Consider the following 19919-nt stretch of genomic DNA (forward strand, 5'->3'; position numbering starts at 1 on the left):
TAACCAACCTTTAACCAATCATTGGCTAACCTTTAACCATTCATTGGCTAACCAACAAGCTATACTGATCCAGGGAGATCTCTAAGAAACAAGTCTTAAAAATGAAAACAAAAATGTTAATACCTTGTGGCTAATAATGCAGGAAAAGAGAGCCCAAAGAATGATTAGTCCAGGCAAGTCACTAAGCAGATAAGCAAACAGCAACAAATGCCATTCTTGGGATCGGAATCCAGATTTGCAACATTACCTAAAATATCCAGTAATCAACCAAAGATGATGAGATGTGCACAGAAAGGGGAAAGTGTGGCCAGATACACAAGAAAGTAACAGTCCATAGAAACCGTCTCTTACGGACCCCAGATGTTAGATTATCACAAAAACTTCAAAGCAGCTGTTATAACTATGTTCAGAAAACTAAAGTGAGTTAATGATACTACATTGTACATTTGAAAATCATTAAGAGAATAAAACAGAAGTTCTCAGCACAAGGAAAAAATATGTAACCATGCGTGGTGATGGATGTTAACTAAATTTGGTAGTCATCATTTTGCAATATATACATGTATCAAATCATTACATTGTACACCTAAAATCCATAGTGTTATCTGTTAATTATATCTCAACCAAAAGCAAATATTAAAAAATAAAGTTTAACGAAAAACAAACAAACAAACAAACAAAAATAACTAGTCTCATCCCCTGGGCTGGTTGCAAGCCTAGCTGGAAGCTGGGTGTGGGGGCAGGGAGGAGGAGCTGGGAAAGCAGTAAGGAAGGGTAGGGCGTGACAGGAAAGCCCTGGCCCGGATCAGGGATTCCCAGGCTGCCCTAATTTGCTGTGTGGCCTTGGAAGCCTTTTCCCCTCTCGAGAATCAAGTTCACCTCTTCTCTGAACAAGCCACTGGGCTCCCTCTGACACTCCAACTGAGACAAGGTTGCTCACCGCCCACAGGGCATTGCCCAGGGAGCTGTAGGTCTGCCCCAGTGCCCTTTCATCTCAGCACCCCTCCTTCCTCCTGTTGGCTGCCCTCCATCTGCTATCACCCAGAGGGCAGAGCCCAGGTCCTCCAGCTCCAGCATCCATGAGGGCAAACTGCTCGAGCCCCAGTCTCCCAGCTCGGGGCCTCGCCCAGCAATGAACCCAGTCCCATGCAGACAGAGGAAGAAGCCTCTTCCTTCGGGGGCATGCGGTCTCACTGAGGGCATCACAGTTTGGGGAGCCTTGAGCCAAACTGGCCTACACTGAATCCCCACATCGCCTCTCCCTGGCAGGTGACCATGGACGTAGAGCTTCCCCGAGCCCCTTGTTGTCATCCATTTAATGGAAATATCGATACGGTCATCCTAGATTCCTCCTGGGGCTGGTCGGATATTGAACGGAGATTGCGAAGAGGCACGTGTTCGTGACAGTGAGGGCGGTGAATGCCGGGGATCACTTGAGCCGTGCAGATATTCAGAAGGGACGGAGTGGAAAGTTGCTCGGATTGGGTGGGGGCCCTTGAGCCGTTGAAGGAACCAAGGGCTAAGAAAGCAGAAGAGAGAAGGTGGGAGGGCAGCTGATGGGCGGAAGAGGATGAACCAAGATGCAGAGGCTGACCTGAGAAGAGCGAGTTGGAGGGATACGTATGGTGCCCAGCCTCCCAGAGATGGTCCAGTCTGTCCTCTGCCACAGAAATGCTTCCATTTCCCCAAGACTTCCTCCCTCCCTCCCTTCCTCTGTCTTATGCTCCACCCTTTCCTCCTCCCTCCCTCCCTCTCTTCCTTATTTCCTTCTCTTCTTTTTACTTCCTTTTCCAAATATTTATTAGTATCCATCGTGTCCCAGCCACTGAGCCGGCCACGGTGACCACACACCAGCCCCTGCCTGAACAGAGTTACAGGGAAGTGGGAGAGGAAGGTCATGAACAACTCACTGTAAAAATAGTCAATTACAGGGGGGTGAGCCCCACTGAGGGCAAGTTCAGAGAGTGTGAGAGTATATAACAGGGAAGCTGTTCTCTGTGTGGGGTGAGGGCAGGGCAGATTGTTTAGAAGATATGGCCATGACTCCTCCCATCCAGAGGTGGAGTTTATTTCTTCACCTCTTGAATCTGAACTTGGTCATGTGACTTGCTTTCACCAGTGGACATTAGCAAATGTGACACACGCAGAGACTTAAGAAGCTCTTGTGTGTTGAGGCGTGCCCTCTTTTGTGGCCCTTGGAATCCTGAGATCATGATGTGACGAGCCCAAGCGAGCCTGCTGGAGAGGCCACATGGAGGAGGACTGAGACGCTCCCAGCAACAGTGTGACAACTGCCACACACAGGAGGCCACCCTGGGGCAGCCAGCCCAGCCAAGGTGCCAGCTAACTGCAGATTACATGAGTGAGCCCAGGGGAGACCAGCACTAGACCTACCCAAATTGGCAACTACAGAGTCATGGGCTCATTACTGATTGTTGCTTTAAGTCACCACATTTTCAGGTGGTTTGTTACACAGCCAGGACTGACTGATACAATAGGAAAAGGGTTTCCTAATGACAGAAGGTCTGGGCTAGATCTGAACAGGAATTAACCAGAGAAAGACTAAGAGAGGGTAGAGAATTCCAGGTAGAGCAAGAGTGTGTGAAAAAGTGTTTTGGCAGGAGGCAGAGCGGCACTTTTATTTTTGAACACTTTATTGAACATACACCCAGAAAATGCACAAATTAGTGAATTATCACAGAGTGAATAAACACTTGTATAATCAGACCCACAAAAGAATCATAACATGACGAGCACCCCAGAGAACCCCCATGTCCCTTTCCATCCACCACCTCTCTCCAAAGCTGTCCACTATCCTGACTTCTGTCATAGAAAGAAGTGTTTTTGAACTTATGAATTTTAAACTTCATAGATGGCTTCTGAACTTTTTTTTTAAAAAATTGAAGTACGGTTGATTTATAATATCATGTTAGTTTCAGGTGTACAGCATAGTGATTCAGATTTTTGCAGATTACATTCCATTTTATTATAAGATATTGGGTATAATTCTCTGTGCTATACAGTAAATCCTTGTTGCTTATCTATTTTATGTACAGTAGTTTGTATCTGTTAATCCCATACCCCTAATTTATCCCTCCCCACCTTCCTCTCCCCATTGGTAACCATGAGTTCATTTTCTATGTCTGTGAGTCTGCTTGTATATACATTCATTTGTATTATTTTTTAGATTCCACATATAAGTGATATCATATAATATTGTCTTTCTCTGTTATTTCACTAAGCATAATATTCTCTGGGTCCATCCATGTTACTGCAGATTTTTACTGGTGGACGCTGCAGTTCGCCATCTTCTGTGTCTGGCTTTCTTTGCTCCACATTAGGGTTTTGAGACTAATCCTTGCTGTCTTTTTTTTGTTTGTTTTGTTTTGTTTTGTTTTCCTTCTGCAGTACGCGGGCCTCTCACCGCCGTGGCCTCTCCAGCTGCGGAGCACAGGCTCCGGACGCGCAGGCTCAGCGGCCATGGCTCACGGGCCCAGCCGCTCCGCGGCATGTGGGATTTTCCCGGACCGGGGCACGAACCCACGTCCCCCGCATTGGCAGGCAGACCTCCAACCACTGCACCACCAGGGAAGCCCCATCTTTGCTGTCTTTTCATTCTTGTTGGTGAATTCCGTCATTTGTCCATCCTTCTTCTGATGAGCATTTGGGTTGTTTTGCTTATTAAGAATAACCCTGCTGTGGGGCTTCCCTGGTGGCGCAGTGGGTGAGAGTCCGCCTGCCGATGCAGGGAACGCGGGTTCGTGCCCCGGTCCGGGAAGATCCCACATGCCGCAGAGCGGCTGGGCCCGTGAGCCATGGCCGCTGAGCCTGCGCGTCCGGAGCCTGTGCTCCGCAGCTGGAGAGGCCACGGCGGTGAGAGGCCCGCATACCTCGGATGTTCCAGAACCCCGCTTCCACCATATTCTCTTGGGCAAGCAAGTCCATCCTAGGTTTCAGGACTTATATTACTGGTTTAGACAAAGGCTTTTGCCCTTACTCCCTAAGAATCGACCTGTTAAAATCCATTTCAACAGCATAAAACGTACATAGTTTTCCAGCAGAATCGCACTGAGGGTTCTTTACAACAAAATGCTGTCATCTGAGATGCTCAGGGGTCAGAAGTAGAAATGCCTCCCAGCATATCACACAAACACAAGAAACCTCACTACAGAGGGCAATGGACACAGTTTTTCTGTTCCTGACCTAGTAGGAAAAACTCGCCCCCCTCCACCACCACTGTGGTCTTGTTTACCTAAGGCTGAACTCATTCCCCAGTGAATCTCCAATGTGAATTGCTCTGCTTAGTAACCTGGGCCCCTTCAAAAGAGTCTACAGCTGCAGCCATGGAGAAGAAAAATCAGACTTGGTTTCTGCACTACATCTGGGGTCAAGTCCTTTCTCTGCTAACCTATGCCCTGTGTGACTTTGGGGACGTTACTGAATTTTTTTTGTCCTTTGTTTCCTCATCAATAAAACCAGGATGATAACCGTACCTCCTTCAAAGGGTTGTTGAAAGGACTAAATGAGATAATGTAAGGCACTTTGTACAATCCTTGGCCAAGAGTGAATTTGCGGTGAAGGTTAGCTGCACAGCAGACAAGAGACGCACAATATATTTGTTGAAACTGATTTGCGTGTGCAGGGACTGTGGGCTCCAGAGGAGCTGGTCCAGGGATTTTTATTTGCACTAAGTTTTGGCTTTTAAACCACCCTTCCTGGAATTATCATCAACGAAGTTTTCTTTTGTTTCCAAAGTGTTAAATTCTATATATTTCCCCAAGGCTGTTGCAAGCACCTCATATAGGGTGTTTGTTCTCCCTCACAGCATCCTGTCTCTCCCCACATCTTCACATGGCCAACATCTCACACTTTGTGGGGAAAAAAGTTTTTATCATTTGCTTTACTGGAAAATGTACACTCCTTAAATAGTGTTCTAATGCCTGCAAAAAAAAAAAAAAAAAAATTAGCAGAGCTGTCTCCAGGGAAGCATCCTTTGACTATTCAAACCTGGAAGAAATGAAGGGTTTTATTTGTGGAAATTGGGACATCCGGTGCTGTATACTTAGGGAAGCAAGATTTTTTTTTTAAACCATCCATCAACACCTCCACACACCAAAAAGTAATAAAATTCCAGAGAATACATTAATAGTTTACATTATGGGTAATCTCCCAAATTCAGGGGCAGTGTTTCTTCTGAGTGCAGTTCATTTTATGCCATAGAAATTATCTGAATCTTACTGAAGCATATTTTCTCTATCTTTGAGCTCACAGCAATTTTGTCAGGTAGCAACACTGGGCCCCATTTTACAGATAAAACCCCTAAAGGCCCAGAGAGGTTAAAAACTTGCCCAAGGTCCCACAGCATGAGCCTCTACTGTCTGCCCACTGTCCACTACACCACACGTCCTCCCTCCTTTTGCTTGGACCCGAATTCCTTCTGTTTCTCAGCATCTCTCTCTGCTACCAGCCTTGGCATCATTCCCCACAGTATTCCTGGAAGTGGGTAGCAATCAATGGGGAAATTTTAGCAGGAAAAAATGAGCAGACGGACAGACACTTGGCATTCCTAAGGCATAGAAGAGACCCTGACTCTTGAGGAGCCCAGGGCTCAAAGAGTTTTTAGAGTTACGGTTTGGTGAAGTTAAATACAATTTATTTATTCATATATGTGACTAAGTTTTATTGAGCACCTACTATGTGCCCAGCATGGTACTGGGCTCTGGTACGACAGTGACGAATTAGGCAGCCCTGTTTGCACAGCATTCTTGAGAAATTTGCAGTAAAGTGGGCTTAAGAGACATGCACAAGTACAAGAACAGGTGCCACAAAATCCTTTAACCAGCCACCAGGTACTGTCAGTTCCACTCTCTGAATATCCTGAGAATCCATCCGCACAGCAGCGGCTCTGGTGTGGACTACCACCATCTGGCACCTGTGCCACTGAGGCCAACAGGGTCTCCCGAGCTCTGATCCCTTCCCACACTGCAACTCAAGGGACAATGTGACCCATTTTCATCCTGCAAAGGCTCCTCTCTGCCCTTACAACAAAGTCCAAACTCCTGTGCTGGGACGTCTCCTCACAGGCAGATTCTCAGTCTTGTCCTCTGTTGGGTCCTCATGCAGGGCCAGGCCACAGGTGGGCATTCAACCAATGTTTGTTACATGAATAAATGAGGTGGGGGAGGGAGGATGGTCTTTACCTTACAATGCAGCCTCATGATATCATAATGCAGATACCCCGCCCAGAAGATGATCTTGGTCTATTTGAAGGATGATTATTGGTTTATCTAGCTAGGAGTCATCACAACCTCTTAACTGGACTTAATATGAAACTCCTAACAGTTTCCCTATGCTGACGAGTGCTATGACTTTAATGGAGCTATGATTTTTACAATGTTATATAAACATGACAAGGCATAGGTATTTGGGATTGATGTGAGTGGGCAGTGAGGGCTACACGACAAAGTCTGGTTTTGTCTTACTCTGTGATTTTGGACAGGTTACTAAGCAGTTTTAAGCCTCATCTAAAAATGATCCCTGCCTAGCTGGCCTAACGAGGTCACTGTGAAGACCAGATTCGCTCTGGTTGAGAAAGGACTGTCCAAACCCTAAAGGGCTGTGCACACAAACGGGGCCATGACAGTGACCAGAGAAAATAGCTTCCCACTATAGGATGTCCCCATCACACTCCTCCCCTGGTAGTGGTTGGGAGGGTCCACCAGGGTTATCTTTGTTGTTTGTCTTCTTCCCCAGTGGGGTTGTGGGTGTGGTGAGGTAAAACATCTGTCCAGATGATCTGCGTGAAGTCTCCACTAGCAGAGACAGGAAGATCACTGCGCCAGATGTTGCAAAGTCCTTACGTGGGCAGGGATGTTGGTTTGATGATCTCTGAGGTTCAGACCAGGGATTGTCTGCAATTCTTTTCCTCTCCCTTGGCAGGAGTCAGTTTTAAACAATGACAAGGATTCTAGCAGAATTGAGCAATTTCTAGAAAATCTGTTTCTGGAAACTCCCGGGAAGCCAAGCCTTCAGGCAGAGTACTTTTCCTTCTCCAAAATAATAGTGCAAAAGAAAAATCGTACTGTTAATTCATGCAAGAGGGCAAATAACCGAATCCCCCTTGGAAGTCACACGGCCCTCTCTCCCAGCCAGAACTCCAGACCCGGGAGGCTGCACAGGACTGAGGAGGGAAGGGACATCTCACAGTGTGGTACTTGCCCGGTGCCCAGCAGCATGGGCTTTGCCCATTACTAATATGCAAACATTTTTTGATCGCCTCCCCAGAAGTTTGCTTGGGCCCAGGACATGGGGGAGGTCAACTGTTCGTCATTTGGTCCCGGCTTTCTGAGTTCAGGCCAATAATTAGTCATTTATTCATCCATTCACTCAATATTGAGACCTGTCTCTGTGCCAGGCACTGTGCCAAGGGCTCAACTAGAGAAATGAATGAGACACAGCTCTTGGTCTCAAGTAGTTCAGTCAATGGGGGGGGGGGACCATCAAGTAAACATAATTATACAGGAGTAATCCAGGTAAAGGTGAAGGGCAGGGGACAGGGAAGGGAAAGGGCATTTCAGAGGGAGCAGAACGAGTAAAAGCCTGGAGGCGACCGCGTGTGGCCATGACCTGCAGTACTTGATCAAAACGTGTAAAACCAGGATTGATGGACAGGGAGGTGGCACAGGGACCAGTCGGGGAGGACCAGAGTCCAAAGACACTGAAGGGTAGAGGGGTGATATTGACACGTTGGTTCAATGACTATCCAAGGACCTTGTAGAGGCCCGCCTCATGCTCAGGGCTGACTCAGGCTCCCACCCTACTTTAAAAACCACCTAAAATTCTTTCCATTTTGATGCAAAGAAAGAAGTTCTTTGGGCTGGTGATCCAACATCCGGTACACAGTTGGTGCTCCATCAATGGTGACCGTGGCCCCTCCCTGCCAGGGAGTTGTTGCCACCTATGTAGTGTTCCCCAAAGATGCAGCATTTCATTCACAGGAACAGACATCGTTGTATCATGAAAAAGGGCCCATCCCTGCAGCTGGCATCCACAGTGCTTGTTTAAAGCCTTCTATCCCCTGAGATCTTAATGTCAAGGAAGGCTGATTCTCATGGCTCTTTACTTGGCAAAGAAAATGACTTCCCGCCCAACTTCAGCCCATAACAATTATGCAAAATGAATTGAAGTGTAACAACAGGAGATGCTTAGCCAATGGGGCAAAATTAGGTAAGGTATGGCTTCTAGCACCCTACTCTGCAGACACAGGAGCAGACCCTGCCCCCTGGAGTGTGAAATGACCCTGCACTTTTAAATCCAATCAGGGAGAAGGCAGCACCAACCTCAGCCTGGGGGCATGTGTTTGGACACCCGTGGGTCCCCGTTGGCATCACGGGGCCTCCACTGTGCTCCCAGACCCGCAGATGAGGTGAGCTGGGGCAGGCTGGGAACTCCTGGAAAGGGCCTCCAGACGTTAAAAGAGAACTTATTGGTTTTCTGTCTGATTGTAAAAATATGTGCTCGTGGTGGGAAACTTGGCAAATGGAGAACAAGGAGAAAGAAAAAAGCAAGCTAGAGCTCCGCACCCTGACAGTAGATTCCCGATCGCCCTCTGGAGAAACGCCCCCCACGGGAGAGGCAGTGCACGTGGGCATCCACGTCCCTGGTTGTGCCATGGCGATGTCTCCACTGACCCCCTGCCCAAACTGCTCTCGCAGTGGTGGTTCCCTTCATCGTTCAGGCTCAGCTCCAAGGTCCCCATCCCAATTACTTATCCCAAGAGGATTTTTTTCTTGAACTCACTTCTGTTTGCAGTTGTCTGGTTTCTTTGTTTGTTGGCAGTCCACTGTTCCCAGGAATTTGCCTGAGGTAAGACTTCTTCAATGTAGGGCCGTGCCTCAAAGGCACAGGGTCTGTCTATCAGCAGGGGCTCCCTAGTTATTTGTTAATTGGGAAGTAGGCCGTCTGGGTTTCTAGTATTTCAGTACCATGAATATGGCAATGATGAACACGGCCCATATATATAAATGCTGACGAGCCCTGCCCGTTTTTTCTCTCTTGGAATATCTCATATATAAACCATTCTCCTCTCCTCTCTCTTTCTGTGTGTGTGTGTCGGTATTTGTTTTCTGGAAAGGGTCAGAGTACTGAGCTGGGGGCTGGGACCTCAAGTCCCTAGCTCATTCTTCAGCCTTCGGCAAATTCCAGGACTCCAAAGCCTCCTTTTTTCTGTGTTTTAAAAACCAGTAAAGAACTCTGCCTAAGGTATGAGTTGTGAGCACCAAATAAGATCCTGGAACTCTCAAGACTCAAAAGAAACAGTGAAGAAACACACACACACACACACACAAATACACCCCACCAGAAAGGCCCATACTCATTTTTCACTTTCAGTAAAGCCCCAGAGAGGGTCACTTGGAGATTCAGGGGCCCTGGATTCCATGGGGTACCCTCCCGGGGTGTCGGCTGCTTCTCCATCCTCCTCAGAATCTGGGGTCATCTCTGGACTGGATCCCCGGGGAAAAGGTTCCCAATACCCAGACCCAGGAAGGAAGTCTTTCCACGAGTCCCCAATCTGGAGACAAACGAGCGAATCCCTCAACATCATTTCCACACAAGCTGGCTTCCCACCCAGTCCCTCCCGATGCCGGTAGGTGTCCTTGGGGCGGCTGGGCACGGCTTGGGGGACCCTCCCCCTCCGCAGGGGGCTGCCTCCCCCAATTTTGCCGGGGCAGAGGACCTGGGGTAGAAGAGTGTGGGTGTCAGGTTCCTATCTGGGACCGGGCTGGGGTGGGGGGAGGCGCTGGGAGTAAGGGTGAGAGGGGGCGGGCCCCATGGGTGCCGGGACCCGCGGACTCATCCCGGGTTGCGTCACCCGGCCCACCGCCCACTGAGACATCACAATCGGAGGGCCGGGACCCCGCGCCTCATTACCAACCCGACTGCAACCAAACAACCCAAGCAACAAACACCCCGGGAAAAAAAAAAAAAGAAACCAGCCGCAGTCCAGCCTCCCTCCCCGCCCCTCCCCCTCGCCCCCCGGGGCCCCCGCCCCCGGATGCGAGAGTGAGCGCGAGCCAGGCGCCCCGCTCCCGTCAGCTGCCCGCCGCCAGCCCGCGGCGGGGGCGGCTCGACTGCGCGCCCGCCCCGCCCGCGCCCCGCCCGCGCCCGCGCTCCTCCGGCTCCGCGGCGCCCTCGCCGGGTGCGTGCCGCTTGCACGCCCGCTCGCCCGGCTCTCCGCGCCCGCCGCCCGCGCCCGGCCCCGGCGCCCCGGCCCTGCTGCCCGCGCTTCATGGCTGCGCACGAATGGGACTGGTTCCAGCGCGAGGAGCTCATCGGACAGATCAGCGACATCCGAGTCCAGAACCTGCAAGGTAACGCGCCCAGCCTCCCCGGAGAGGGGCGCGGAGCGGGGGAGCCCGGGAGCCCCGGGAGCGGCTCCCCCCACCCCCACCGAGGAAGCTCCGACCCGCGCCGCCCCCTGCCCCGTCCTGACCCGGTCCTGTCACTTACGGAGGGGAAGAGGGTCGAGACACCCTCCCCCAAACCCCGGCATTGCCTCCCCGGCCAAATGAACAGTGGCCCCCGGGGTGTGGGGAGGCACACGTGTGTGTGTGTGTGTGTGTGTGTGTGTCGGGGGGGGAGCATCCCATTTGCTTGAGGGGGGCGGGGGCGTCACGATTCCCCCTCCAGCCGCAGCTGCGAGTTTGGAGAAGTTTGTACTTGGGCCCTTGGGGGCGGCGGCCCAGGTCAGGGAGGGGAGGAGAAAGCGAGATGGCGTGTGTGCGTGCGTGTGTGTATGTGTGTGTGTGTGTCTGTGTGTGCGCGCACGCGGCCCAGGTCAGGGAGGGGAGGAGAAAGTGAGATTGCGTGTGTGCGTGTGTGTGTGTGTGTGTGTGTCTGAGTTCGCACAGTTCCTAAGTACCTCCGGGGCTAGAGGAACTTAATGGGGCGCGGCGGCTCGGGGTGGACGGGGGAGAAGGAGGTCAGAGGCGCGGGTCGGTGGGGTCTGGCGGCCTCTTTGTTCGGGGAGCTGCCCCTCCCCTGGCCCGGGGGTCACCTGGGAGGGGGTGGGAGGGTGGGGTAAGGGCGAGAGGCCGCCGGCGCGAGACGTTGGGACCTGCGTCTGCCTTGGGACGAGGTGAAAGAGACACTTGGGAGCCGGCAGGTCTGACAAGGGCTGGTGTGTGTGTGTGGGGGTCTCCCGCCACAGACGACATGAATTTATCTTCCAGAGGAGTTTGTTCATTGTGGAAACTTAGCACAAACATATTTAAAGGAAAAAATTCACCAACAATCACCCCATGACCCATGCACGCCCCCCACACACACATGAAGAAAGCGGCTTTTCATGGAGGGGTACTTCCAGCCTCTTTCTTTTCATATGTGGACTTTGCAGAACTGGACAGAGTTCCACCTTCCGCCTCTCTTCACCCACATAGACCTGGACAGGGAAGTTTAGCAGCTTCCTCTTCGGGCTTGGGTTTCTAGAGATTGCAAGGTCAGGGGGCAACTCAGAGAGAGCTGGGAGGCCTGGACAGAGAGTGGGTGGGGCCGTGGGTCCCAAGCAGGTGCCCTGCCTTTACTGCTGGAGGGCAGAGAGCCCCAGCGGTCAGGGTGCAGTCTTGGGGGGTGACTAGGCAGTCAAGTTTAAACATTACACCTGATAAAATATTTCCTGGGAGCCCACATGGCCTGCTCCACCCCTAGGTTGGGCAAGGACAGTGCAGGCAGAGGTGACCTGCAGTGGGGAGGAGGGGAGCCTAGTGCACTGGACACTGGAAACTTGGGTTTGCTCTGAGCTCCCTTGATTTTTTCTGCAGTGATTTGTGTAAAGTAAGGAGGATTGAGCTGGAGATGCTGAAAATGATCTTTTTCGCTAAGCCTCACGTCTGGGTCCTGTTGCCTGAGAACTGACATCCTATTTTGGGGGTGGGTGTCAGTATCTTTTGCTGAGATGGCATCTGGTTTGGGCCGTCAGGGTGTGTGTGTGTGTGTGTGTGTGTGTATGTGTGTGTGTGTGCCTTAGGCAATCAGTGGGTGTTTATTAAGCACATACGAACCAATTCTTGGTGCAACAACTTCCTGCACTCAACTCTCGGTAAAAAGGAGATCGACTTTTGTGAAGGGATGTTCAACAATATGAGCAGCTAGTTACACCTGGAACAGTGAGAGAAGGCTTCACTCAATGGGGACAATTTGAAATGGGTCTTGAGGGTTGGGTAGGAGTTCACTGAGTGGGCTCCTCTCTCTCAGCTCCCAGTGAACTGTTCTCACTTTTAGGCAATTGCCAATTGCAATTTGAGCATCAATGGGCTTTGCCATTAAAAAAAATAAATTTTTAACTTTATGTATATTAATGATTATGTACATGTATATAAAATATGCATTAATCTCAAGTACAAGCCCAACACATTTTTGTGTATGGATACACCTGTGTAACAACTGCCTAGATCAAGATGTAGAAGTTTCTAGCACCCTGGATGGATGCTTTGTCTCTCCCTTCCCACTCACCCCCTCCAACAAAGCAGCTACTATTTTTATCTTTATTGCTGTAGTTTTGCCTCTAGAACTTCTTATAAAATCGAATAGCACAGTATATATACTCTTTTGAAATGGCCTTTTTTTGTTCCACATTATGTTGGTGCGTTTCATCCACTTTCTTGCTTGTATCAGTAGTTGCTTTTTTTTTTTTTTTTTTTTGCGGTGCGCGGGCCTCTCACTGCTGTGGCCTCTCCCGTTGCGGAGCACAGGCTCCGGACGCGCAGGCTCAGCGGCTGTGGCTCACGGGCCTAGCCGCTCCGCGGCATGTGGGATCCTCCCGGACCGGGGCACGAACCCACGTCCCCTGCATCGGCAGGCGGACTCTCAACCACTGCGCCACCAGGGAAGCCCAGTAGTTCCTTTTTTAAGAGAGTTTTTATAAAACTACTGAGGCAGTTTTACATATTGTAAAATTCAACCTGCTTTAAGTTTATAATTCAATGATTTTTAGTAACTCTGCAGAGTTGTGCAAACATCCCAACAATGCAGTTGGGGAACACTTTCATTACCTGCTAACGGCCCCTAGTGCCCAGCATCTGTGTCAATATCGCTCCCAGCTCTAGATCCAGGCTGTCCATAGTTGCTTGTTTTCGCCGAGGACTCTTCCATCACATGGATGTACCACAGTTAGTTGATGCGTTCTTCGGTGAGGGGCGTTTGGGTTGTTTGCAGCTGGGGGCTGTCCTCAGTGGATGGAGCTGTCAGTCCTGGCGGGCGCTGTGGAGTTGCTGACCAGCGTCGCTGAGGAGAGGCTAGGAGAGACAGTGGGCCAGGAATCTGTCTTGTCTCTTTCCATCTTTCCCTTGGCATCCCCGTCTCTTAAGGATGCTAAACAACCATTTTCTCTCCTTGTCTCTGTGGTGCTCAGGAAGTCCAGCCAAAGGGCTGGGTCCAGAAAGCGGTCCTCGCCATGCCTAGAACGTCTGCCCAAACCAGCTGGTGTGTGTTGGCCGGCCCTGGACGTGTCTGGGTGACACGTGGGCCGTGGGCGGGGACCTTGTTCATCTGAACTCAGCATGGGTGGTAGTCAGGAGTCCAGACAGAAGGGTTGTATTTCAAACTCTGTGCTGCTTTCGCGAGCACAGGTAGAAGCAGTTGTCGTGGTGATGGGACGCTGGGTACAGTGGAATTTCACAAATCTGCCATCATAGGGACTGAGGCGGATCACCACCCTCCGTCAAGCTTTTGTCTGTGGCCCTGTGGAATTGTGGAATCCATGCAAATATGACTGTGATGTCACCAGACCATCCCCCAGGTCGGGGGGAGCAGGGCAGAAAGCGTGGCCTCTCCCAGGAGGGCTGTGACAACTCACTACCTGACACATGGGCACGTGAAGTCCTCTTGATGTGCTCACTTCGGTGGCTCATAAAAGTGTCTGTAAATCAAGGACTCCCTGGCAGGGAGCATGGATGTCCATCTGGGCCAAGCTGCCTGTGCCACCCTCACAGGGTCCTTCTCAAGGAAATGGGGGCGGCCCAGCTGTTGACCTTTTCAGAAGGGAGAACATGGAATTGCAGGATGTGGGCAGCCGCCTGGTGGCCCCCACCTCCTTGGAGCCTCGTGGGGTAGAGCTGAGGTTGGAGGCGGCACTTCAGGTCTGTGCGTTAGTTCTCAGCCAGGCTGTGGGCAGCAGGGGCTCCGGTGCCTTTCCGATGACAAGGCTGCCTGGCTGCCCCCTCTCCCTCTTTGCCTTGGCCTGAGGCTCCAGCTGAATGCTCCACCAGTTCTGGGGTCCCCTGACTCTTGGTCCAAGGCAGGTGTCAGGCCAGTGTTTGGAAGATGCTCCCGTTTCTGTAGAGAGCCTCCACCCCGCCTGCCCCCCGCCCCCAGGATTCATAGTCCTTTTCTGCTGAGTTTAGCAAACATGTGCCAAGCATCTAGCATCGTGCAGACACCAGGGGATGCAGAGCTGGTTCTTGTCCCTGCCTTGAAGGAGCATGAAGCCATCATGGCACCTGGCCAGACCGGGGTTGGAATTTTCTGCTCCTGGCAGCACAGACGTCCGTTCAGTTCGGGACCGTCTCCTGTTGCTCTGGTGCCTGTTGGGTCTGATGCTGTGAACTTTGACCTCATTGTTCCGGAGCGACTTGGCCAGAGTTGGAGGTGGACGGAGTTAGATTAGGCTGGGCAGACATAACGCTTTCCCACTGCATCTCTGGGGCAGCCAGCTAGGTAGGGGTGTCCAGCGCTACCAGCTGAGCCCCGCTGGCTGGAGCTCCCTGAGTGGCAACCCTCCCCCCTCTGCCTCAGTGTCTCCCTCAGTCGGAATTTCTTGGGAAGCAGTACCACCCAGGGTTAGCAAACAGAAACTGTGACTCAGGGCACTTGGAATTGACTGCCAAACAGAGGTAGTAACAATTAACCCGACTTCCAGCAGCCTGTGTGCCAGACACGGTGCAAACTGCTGTGTTTTAATGCTTCTGCGAGCCTTTAAGGCTGTTTCAGGAGTGGAGAGGTAGAATGACTTGCCCAGGGTCATGGGCTTGGAAGTGGAGCTGGGCTTTGAACCTGGGTCAGACTAAGGCACACTTCCCATCGCACTGGCTCTGTAAATCTTGGGCAATGGCTGCACGGGTGAAGGAGCTGGTAACCTCAGGGCTGGGAGCTGGGAGGGCCTCTCACAGTGGGGGCACTGGAACCAGACCTTGAGGGCAGAGCAGAAACTTAACTGCATGAGTTCTGTGCTGCACAACCCGGTAGGCAGGAAAGTGGCTGGGATCTCCTGAAGGCAGGCTCAGGGCCAGGACTGTGCCCGCGTGCTCACGATGGGCCCTTCTTGCCTTGTTACCCACTTCCTCCTTTCCTTCCACCGGCCCAGGCCCTCCTCACGCCTGCCCAGTCTCCGCAATGACCTCTTTATGGCTCCGGGCCTTGTGTCGCCTCCTTCAAGCCACCCACCACCCAGCCACCAGCACATGTCCCTGCTAATGCCTTCAGTGGGTCTCCACGGCCACCCTGTGCGCCCAGGGCAGCTCCCGTCCACCCCAGGACTGATAGCATCATTATCCGCAAATGCCGGGATGTAGGAAAGGTCAGGCTGCACCGATGTACTGGGTCAAGTCCAGGCCCCTTTGCCTGACGGGGGAGGCCCTCTGGGGTCTGGTTCAAGATGCCACCCCAGGCTCCCCTCCCACTCCCCGCACCCAGTACCCTCCCCTCCCATTCCTTAGGTTCTTATCTCCAAACCTCTAGGCCTCCTGTGCAGACAGCCATGGGATTAGGGGTGTCGCCTGGTCAAAGTGATCCAGCGCCCACAGGAGCCAGGGAGCCGAGAGGGAATCTTTCCTGCTTCTGTGTCCCTCAGCTCTTGGAGGGCACAGCGAGCTGCTGGAGGTTTCTGTATAAAAACCAAAGAAAATCAAATTCAGAGGTTTCACCGTCCTCGAAGAACTTGCTGCCCATTAGGGCCCAGCCCCCGGGGCTGTGTGCTTGGTTCTAAAGGATGAGTCATGTAGAACATTGCTTTCAGCCCCCCAGCTGGAGTCAAGTCACTGGCTTTGAGTTAACTCTGGATTTTGCCCACAAAAGGCTGTGTTCCAGCCCTGGCTGCATGCATCCCTCCCTCCGGGTGCGGATTCTTCTCGAGCAGCCTTTCCAGGTGGGAGCATTTGAGCAGCTGGGGAAGACACAGTCAGGACGGGGCAGCTGAAGGCCTGGGTCTGGGGCCTGGCTTTGCTGCTGACTTGCTGTGGGATCCTGGGAAACCTCTTCCCCTCCCTGTGCCTCAGCTTTCATATCTGCAAAAGGAGAGGGTTGGACTCTCAGGGGCTCACATGGCCCGCCCCCGCCGAAGGGGGTGTAAGGAGGGTGGGACCTGGACAGAGATGCCCACGTAAAGCCATCGTCATCCCAGCCCCTGGAACACGTGGGCGGGTGGCCGTCGTGCAGCTCTGGGCACCGCTGAGCACAGCTGGCTGCGTTCCTGAATTCTTTTCACTGCCAGGTGCAGGAGACTCACTCCCACTAAGGGTTCCATGTAGAAAAGGTTGCAGTTCACGAGCTCTGTTGGAAAAGTCCATGTGGGTAAATGACGTACCTTCGTGGTTTATTCTGGGCTGATTAATTACGGTTTCTATGAAGAGCCCAGGAAAGGCCTGGGACACCTACTCCGAACTAGCTGGGCAGAGTTGAAGGTGCCCTCGGGGGAGGTTTAGGGACCTGCCCACTGTCCTGGCAAACTGGGCGGAGGGGGGCACGTCCTGCACGTGCACATTTGTACTGAGGAACGTTCGAGACCAGGTAGAACAGAAGCCTGTCCCCGAAAGGGTTTGTCAGCCGTGAGAGGGAAGCCCTCCATCTAGAGGGCAGACCCCGGAAGAGGTTTCTCCCTGAATTCCTTGTGAGTGGCCCCGGTCGTGGTTGACCTTGACTCCATCAGAGCAGTCCCGCGGGGTGAGGTGAGGCTTCTGAGCACATCCAGCGCTCCGGGGAAACAGCCCTTTGCCCAAGAGGCCCGGATTACAATAACCGCCCTCCCGGACCCGGGGTACACCGTGGCATTTAATCTTTGCCTGGAACAGCTGAGGCGCTGGCAGAGTCCTGCCCAACAAGCCAGAGGTCACTCCCGCTCCGCCTCAGAGGGGAAGAGAGAAAAAGAAAGTAATTCTCTTTTCAGGGGTTGAAACGTTAAAAGTAAACTCCCGGTTCCCATAGAAACCTTTTCTTATTTCCCCCACCCCCTCCCTGCACCTCTTATTTTTTAAAACAGTGGTGGATTGTGTCAGCCACAGAAGGAACTAGAGGCAGCATCAAAACTCACAAGTGTGGCTTTAAAGAGTCTTTCACAGTTTTTTTCCCTCACTAGTCTGTCTGCTTTGCTTTCATTAATTTTTTTTTTCCTATCAGAGCAGGGATTGGTGAACTGTGGTCTGAAGGCTAGATCCAACCGGCTGCCTGTTTTGGGGCATAAAGTTTTATTGGAACACAGCCATGCCCATTTTATTGCATATTATCCAGGGCTGCTTTTGCACTTACAATGGCAGTTGAGTAGTTGTGACAGAGGAGATCCACAAAACCAAAAATATTGACTCTCTTGGCCCATTTGGAATGTGGGAATCCAGAGAGCTTCCTGTGGGGTGGCAGGGACCTTGTATTCTAGACCCAGACTCGGGGCACGTGACAAGTAGGAGACGTTTGTGAATGGCTGCTGCACGTGTGACAGCCCAGCCCTCTTTGCAGAGGATGCGTGCCTGGAGTGGGTTCCGCACCCACTTTAGAAATGGACTCCCCCCCGGAAGCCTGGCCATTTGTTCAAATAATAGTTCTTGAGTCCTCCTGGAAATGCTGGGAGCTGGGATGAAGGGATGGATGGGACGCTCTGGGAGCCCCTAGTACCCAGAGGACACAGGCATCATGAGGCTAAGATGAGCATTTTAGGACTGAGGATGCCAAGGTGTGTGCTGCCAGGAATATGGGGGGAGGGGCGGCATGATCCAGCCTTAAGGGTGGTGGCCTGGAAAAATCTGTAATCCCAAAGGCAGGCAGTGTGGAGCCAGGGGGTAGGGGAGTATGGTAGGGGTTTGGCAGGGGCCTCTCTGGTGGGATTGCAGCCAGGGTTGGGGGGGCCAGTGCAGGGGAGTGGGTCCCAGAGGACCCATGCAGCTGCATTCCCCTTGACCTTCCTGAGCACCGGGATCCACTGCTTCTTGGAGGTGACGGTCCAAAGCCCCGAGGACCAGGAAAAGCCAGGGAGGATTGGGGGAATTTTGCAGAATCCCTGAAGTCCTTCTGGTGTCACCCAGCTCCTGCAGAACTGGGGGGTCTAACTGGAAGACATTGGGGATCCGATGACGTCATGCCCCACTCCTGCTTCCGCCTCCTGGGGGGCCGTCCAAGTAGGCAGGAGCCTTTGCAATATTTATATCCCTTTTAAACTATTTTTAATCTTTTACGGTATGACATACTTAAAAAGCAGCAGCGTTCTGTGGCCTTCTCGCTGCGAACTGGGGCGAGGTGGGGAGAGGGCACAGAGATGGCCCGACAGTTTGGTGGTGACATAAGTTAGCCCTCGGATGGGCTCCTCCACCGGCCCCTCCCTCACCTCTCGCATCCTCAAGCGTCTCTCCCATCTATACCTTTCCTTTCTTGCCTGCTTTTGCGAACATTCTCCTTGGCGGTTGCTAGGACCACTGTTTTCCTGCTCCCAGCTTCCCGGGTCCCACTTCAGCCCAGAGATCCGGAAGTCTTTCCCTCGCCAAATCCGTCCTCTACCAAGACTCCTCTTTGCCCTCAGGCAGAAACCCTGCTGTGTGTTCTGGGCACCCTCACTTCTGTCCTTTCTGGGATCAACCAGCCGCACCCGGAAATCATCCTGTTTATCCCACAAACCACTCCTTTCTCGTCCCTGTACCTTTGTCTGCATGACTCCTTCTGCAGAGAACGACTGTGGCCGCACCTATGGCAGCCTCCCTATACCCCGCCTCGGGGGAATTCACAGCCACCTCCCCTGGACTTCCTGCCGCCCAGCCCTGAGTAGGTCCCTAGAGGAGTGCACGCATTTTTGTCCCGCCAGCCCCCAACATGGAGTAGGTCGCCAGAACTGTTTGCCAAGCTACTGTCGGCTGAACTGTGGTCCACATCTTAATCCCCAGAACCTGGGAATGTGTTACCTTCCTAGGTAAAAGGGACTTTGCAGCTGTGGTTAAGTACAGGATCTTGAGATGATCCCAGGTTATCCGGGTGGGTCCCATTAATCAATCACAAGCATCCTTATAGGAGGGAGGCAAGGGGGTCAGAGAGGAGATACGTTGATGGAAGCAGAGGTCATAGCGATGCCATTGCTGGAAGGAGCCATGAGCCATGGAGTGCAGGCAGCCTCTAGGAGCTGGAAAAGAGAAGGAAATGGATTACTTTCCTAGGGCCTCAAGGAACACAGTCCCGCTGATAATTTCGATGTTAGCCTGTCAAACCCATTGTGGACCCCTTACCTCCAGAACTGTCAGATAATAAATTTGTGTTGTTTTAAACCTCTAAGAATGTGGTAATTGGTGACAGCAGCAACAGGAAACTGATACATGAATGAATTACAAGTGGCTTATCAAGCCTTCTCCTTTTTCCTGGAAGAGACACATCGGGGGGACATTTGCGCACCTGGAATACCCTTTAGGTTCTGTGGGAGTGTGATGGACACCCAGGGTGGGGGTGCTGAGCTGAGTTTGAGCCAGGAGTGCAGAGACCTGGGCTCTGGTCACAGGGTTGGCGCTGCTTGGTTGTGGAACCTGGGAAGGCTGCCTGACCAAGGACAGCAGGGCAGGACTTGAGTGGACAAGAGAGGGAGTCTGCCTGGGCCTACAGAGACTGTCTGCCCAGAGGTCCAAATGCAGCAGTGCTGTGATCCGAGATACACATCGGGCTGTGAATAACCAGGGGACGATGTCATG

The 19919-nt window shown here is 52.1% G+C and overlaps 1 protein-coding gene across 2 annotated transcripts in view; it reads left to right on the forward strand.

Moving 5' to 3' along the window:
• Positions 1-10288: 10288 nt before the first annotated feature.
• The window catches only part of CLMN (calmin), a gene marked incomplete at its 5' end in the record, with an annotated part of 109810 nt that continues 100179 nt past the window's right edge, over positions 10289-19919 (forward strand). For both annotated transcript variants that reach the window (XM_082648793.1, XM_082648794.1), the window contains one exon: positions 10289-10370. In XM_082648793.1, the coding sequence (XP_082504919.1) occupies positions 10289-10370 (82 nt within the window). The remainder of the gene's footprint in view (positions 10371-19919) is intronic.

The sequence above is a fragment of the Grampus griseus genome (genome assembly GCF_964374135.1).
Source record: "Grampus griseus genome assembly, chromosome: 2".
Lineage (NCBI taxonomy): Eukaryota > Metazoa > Chordata > Mammalia > Artiodactyla > Delphinidae > Grampus > Grampus griseus.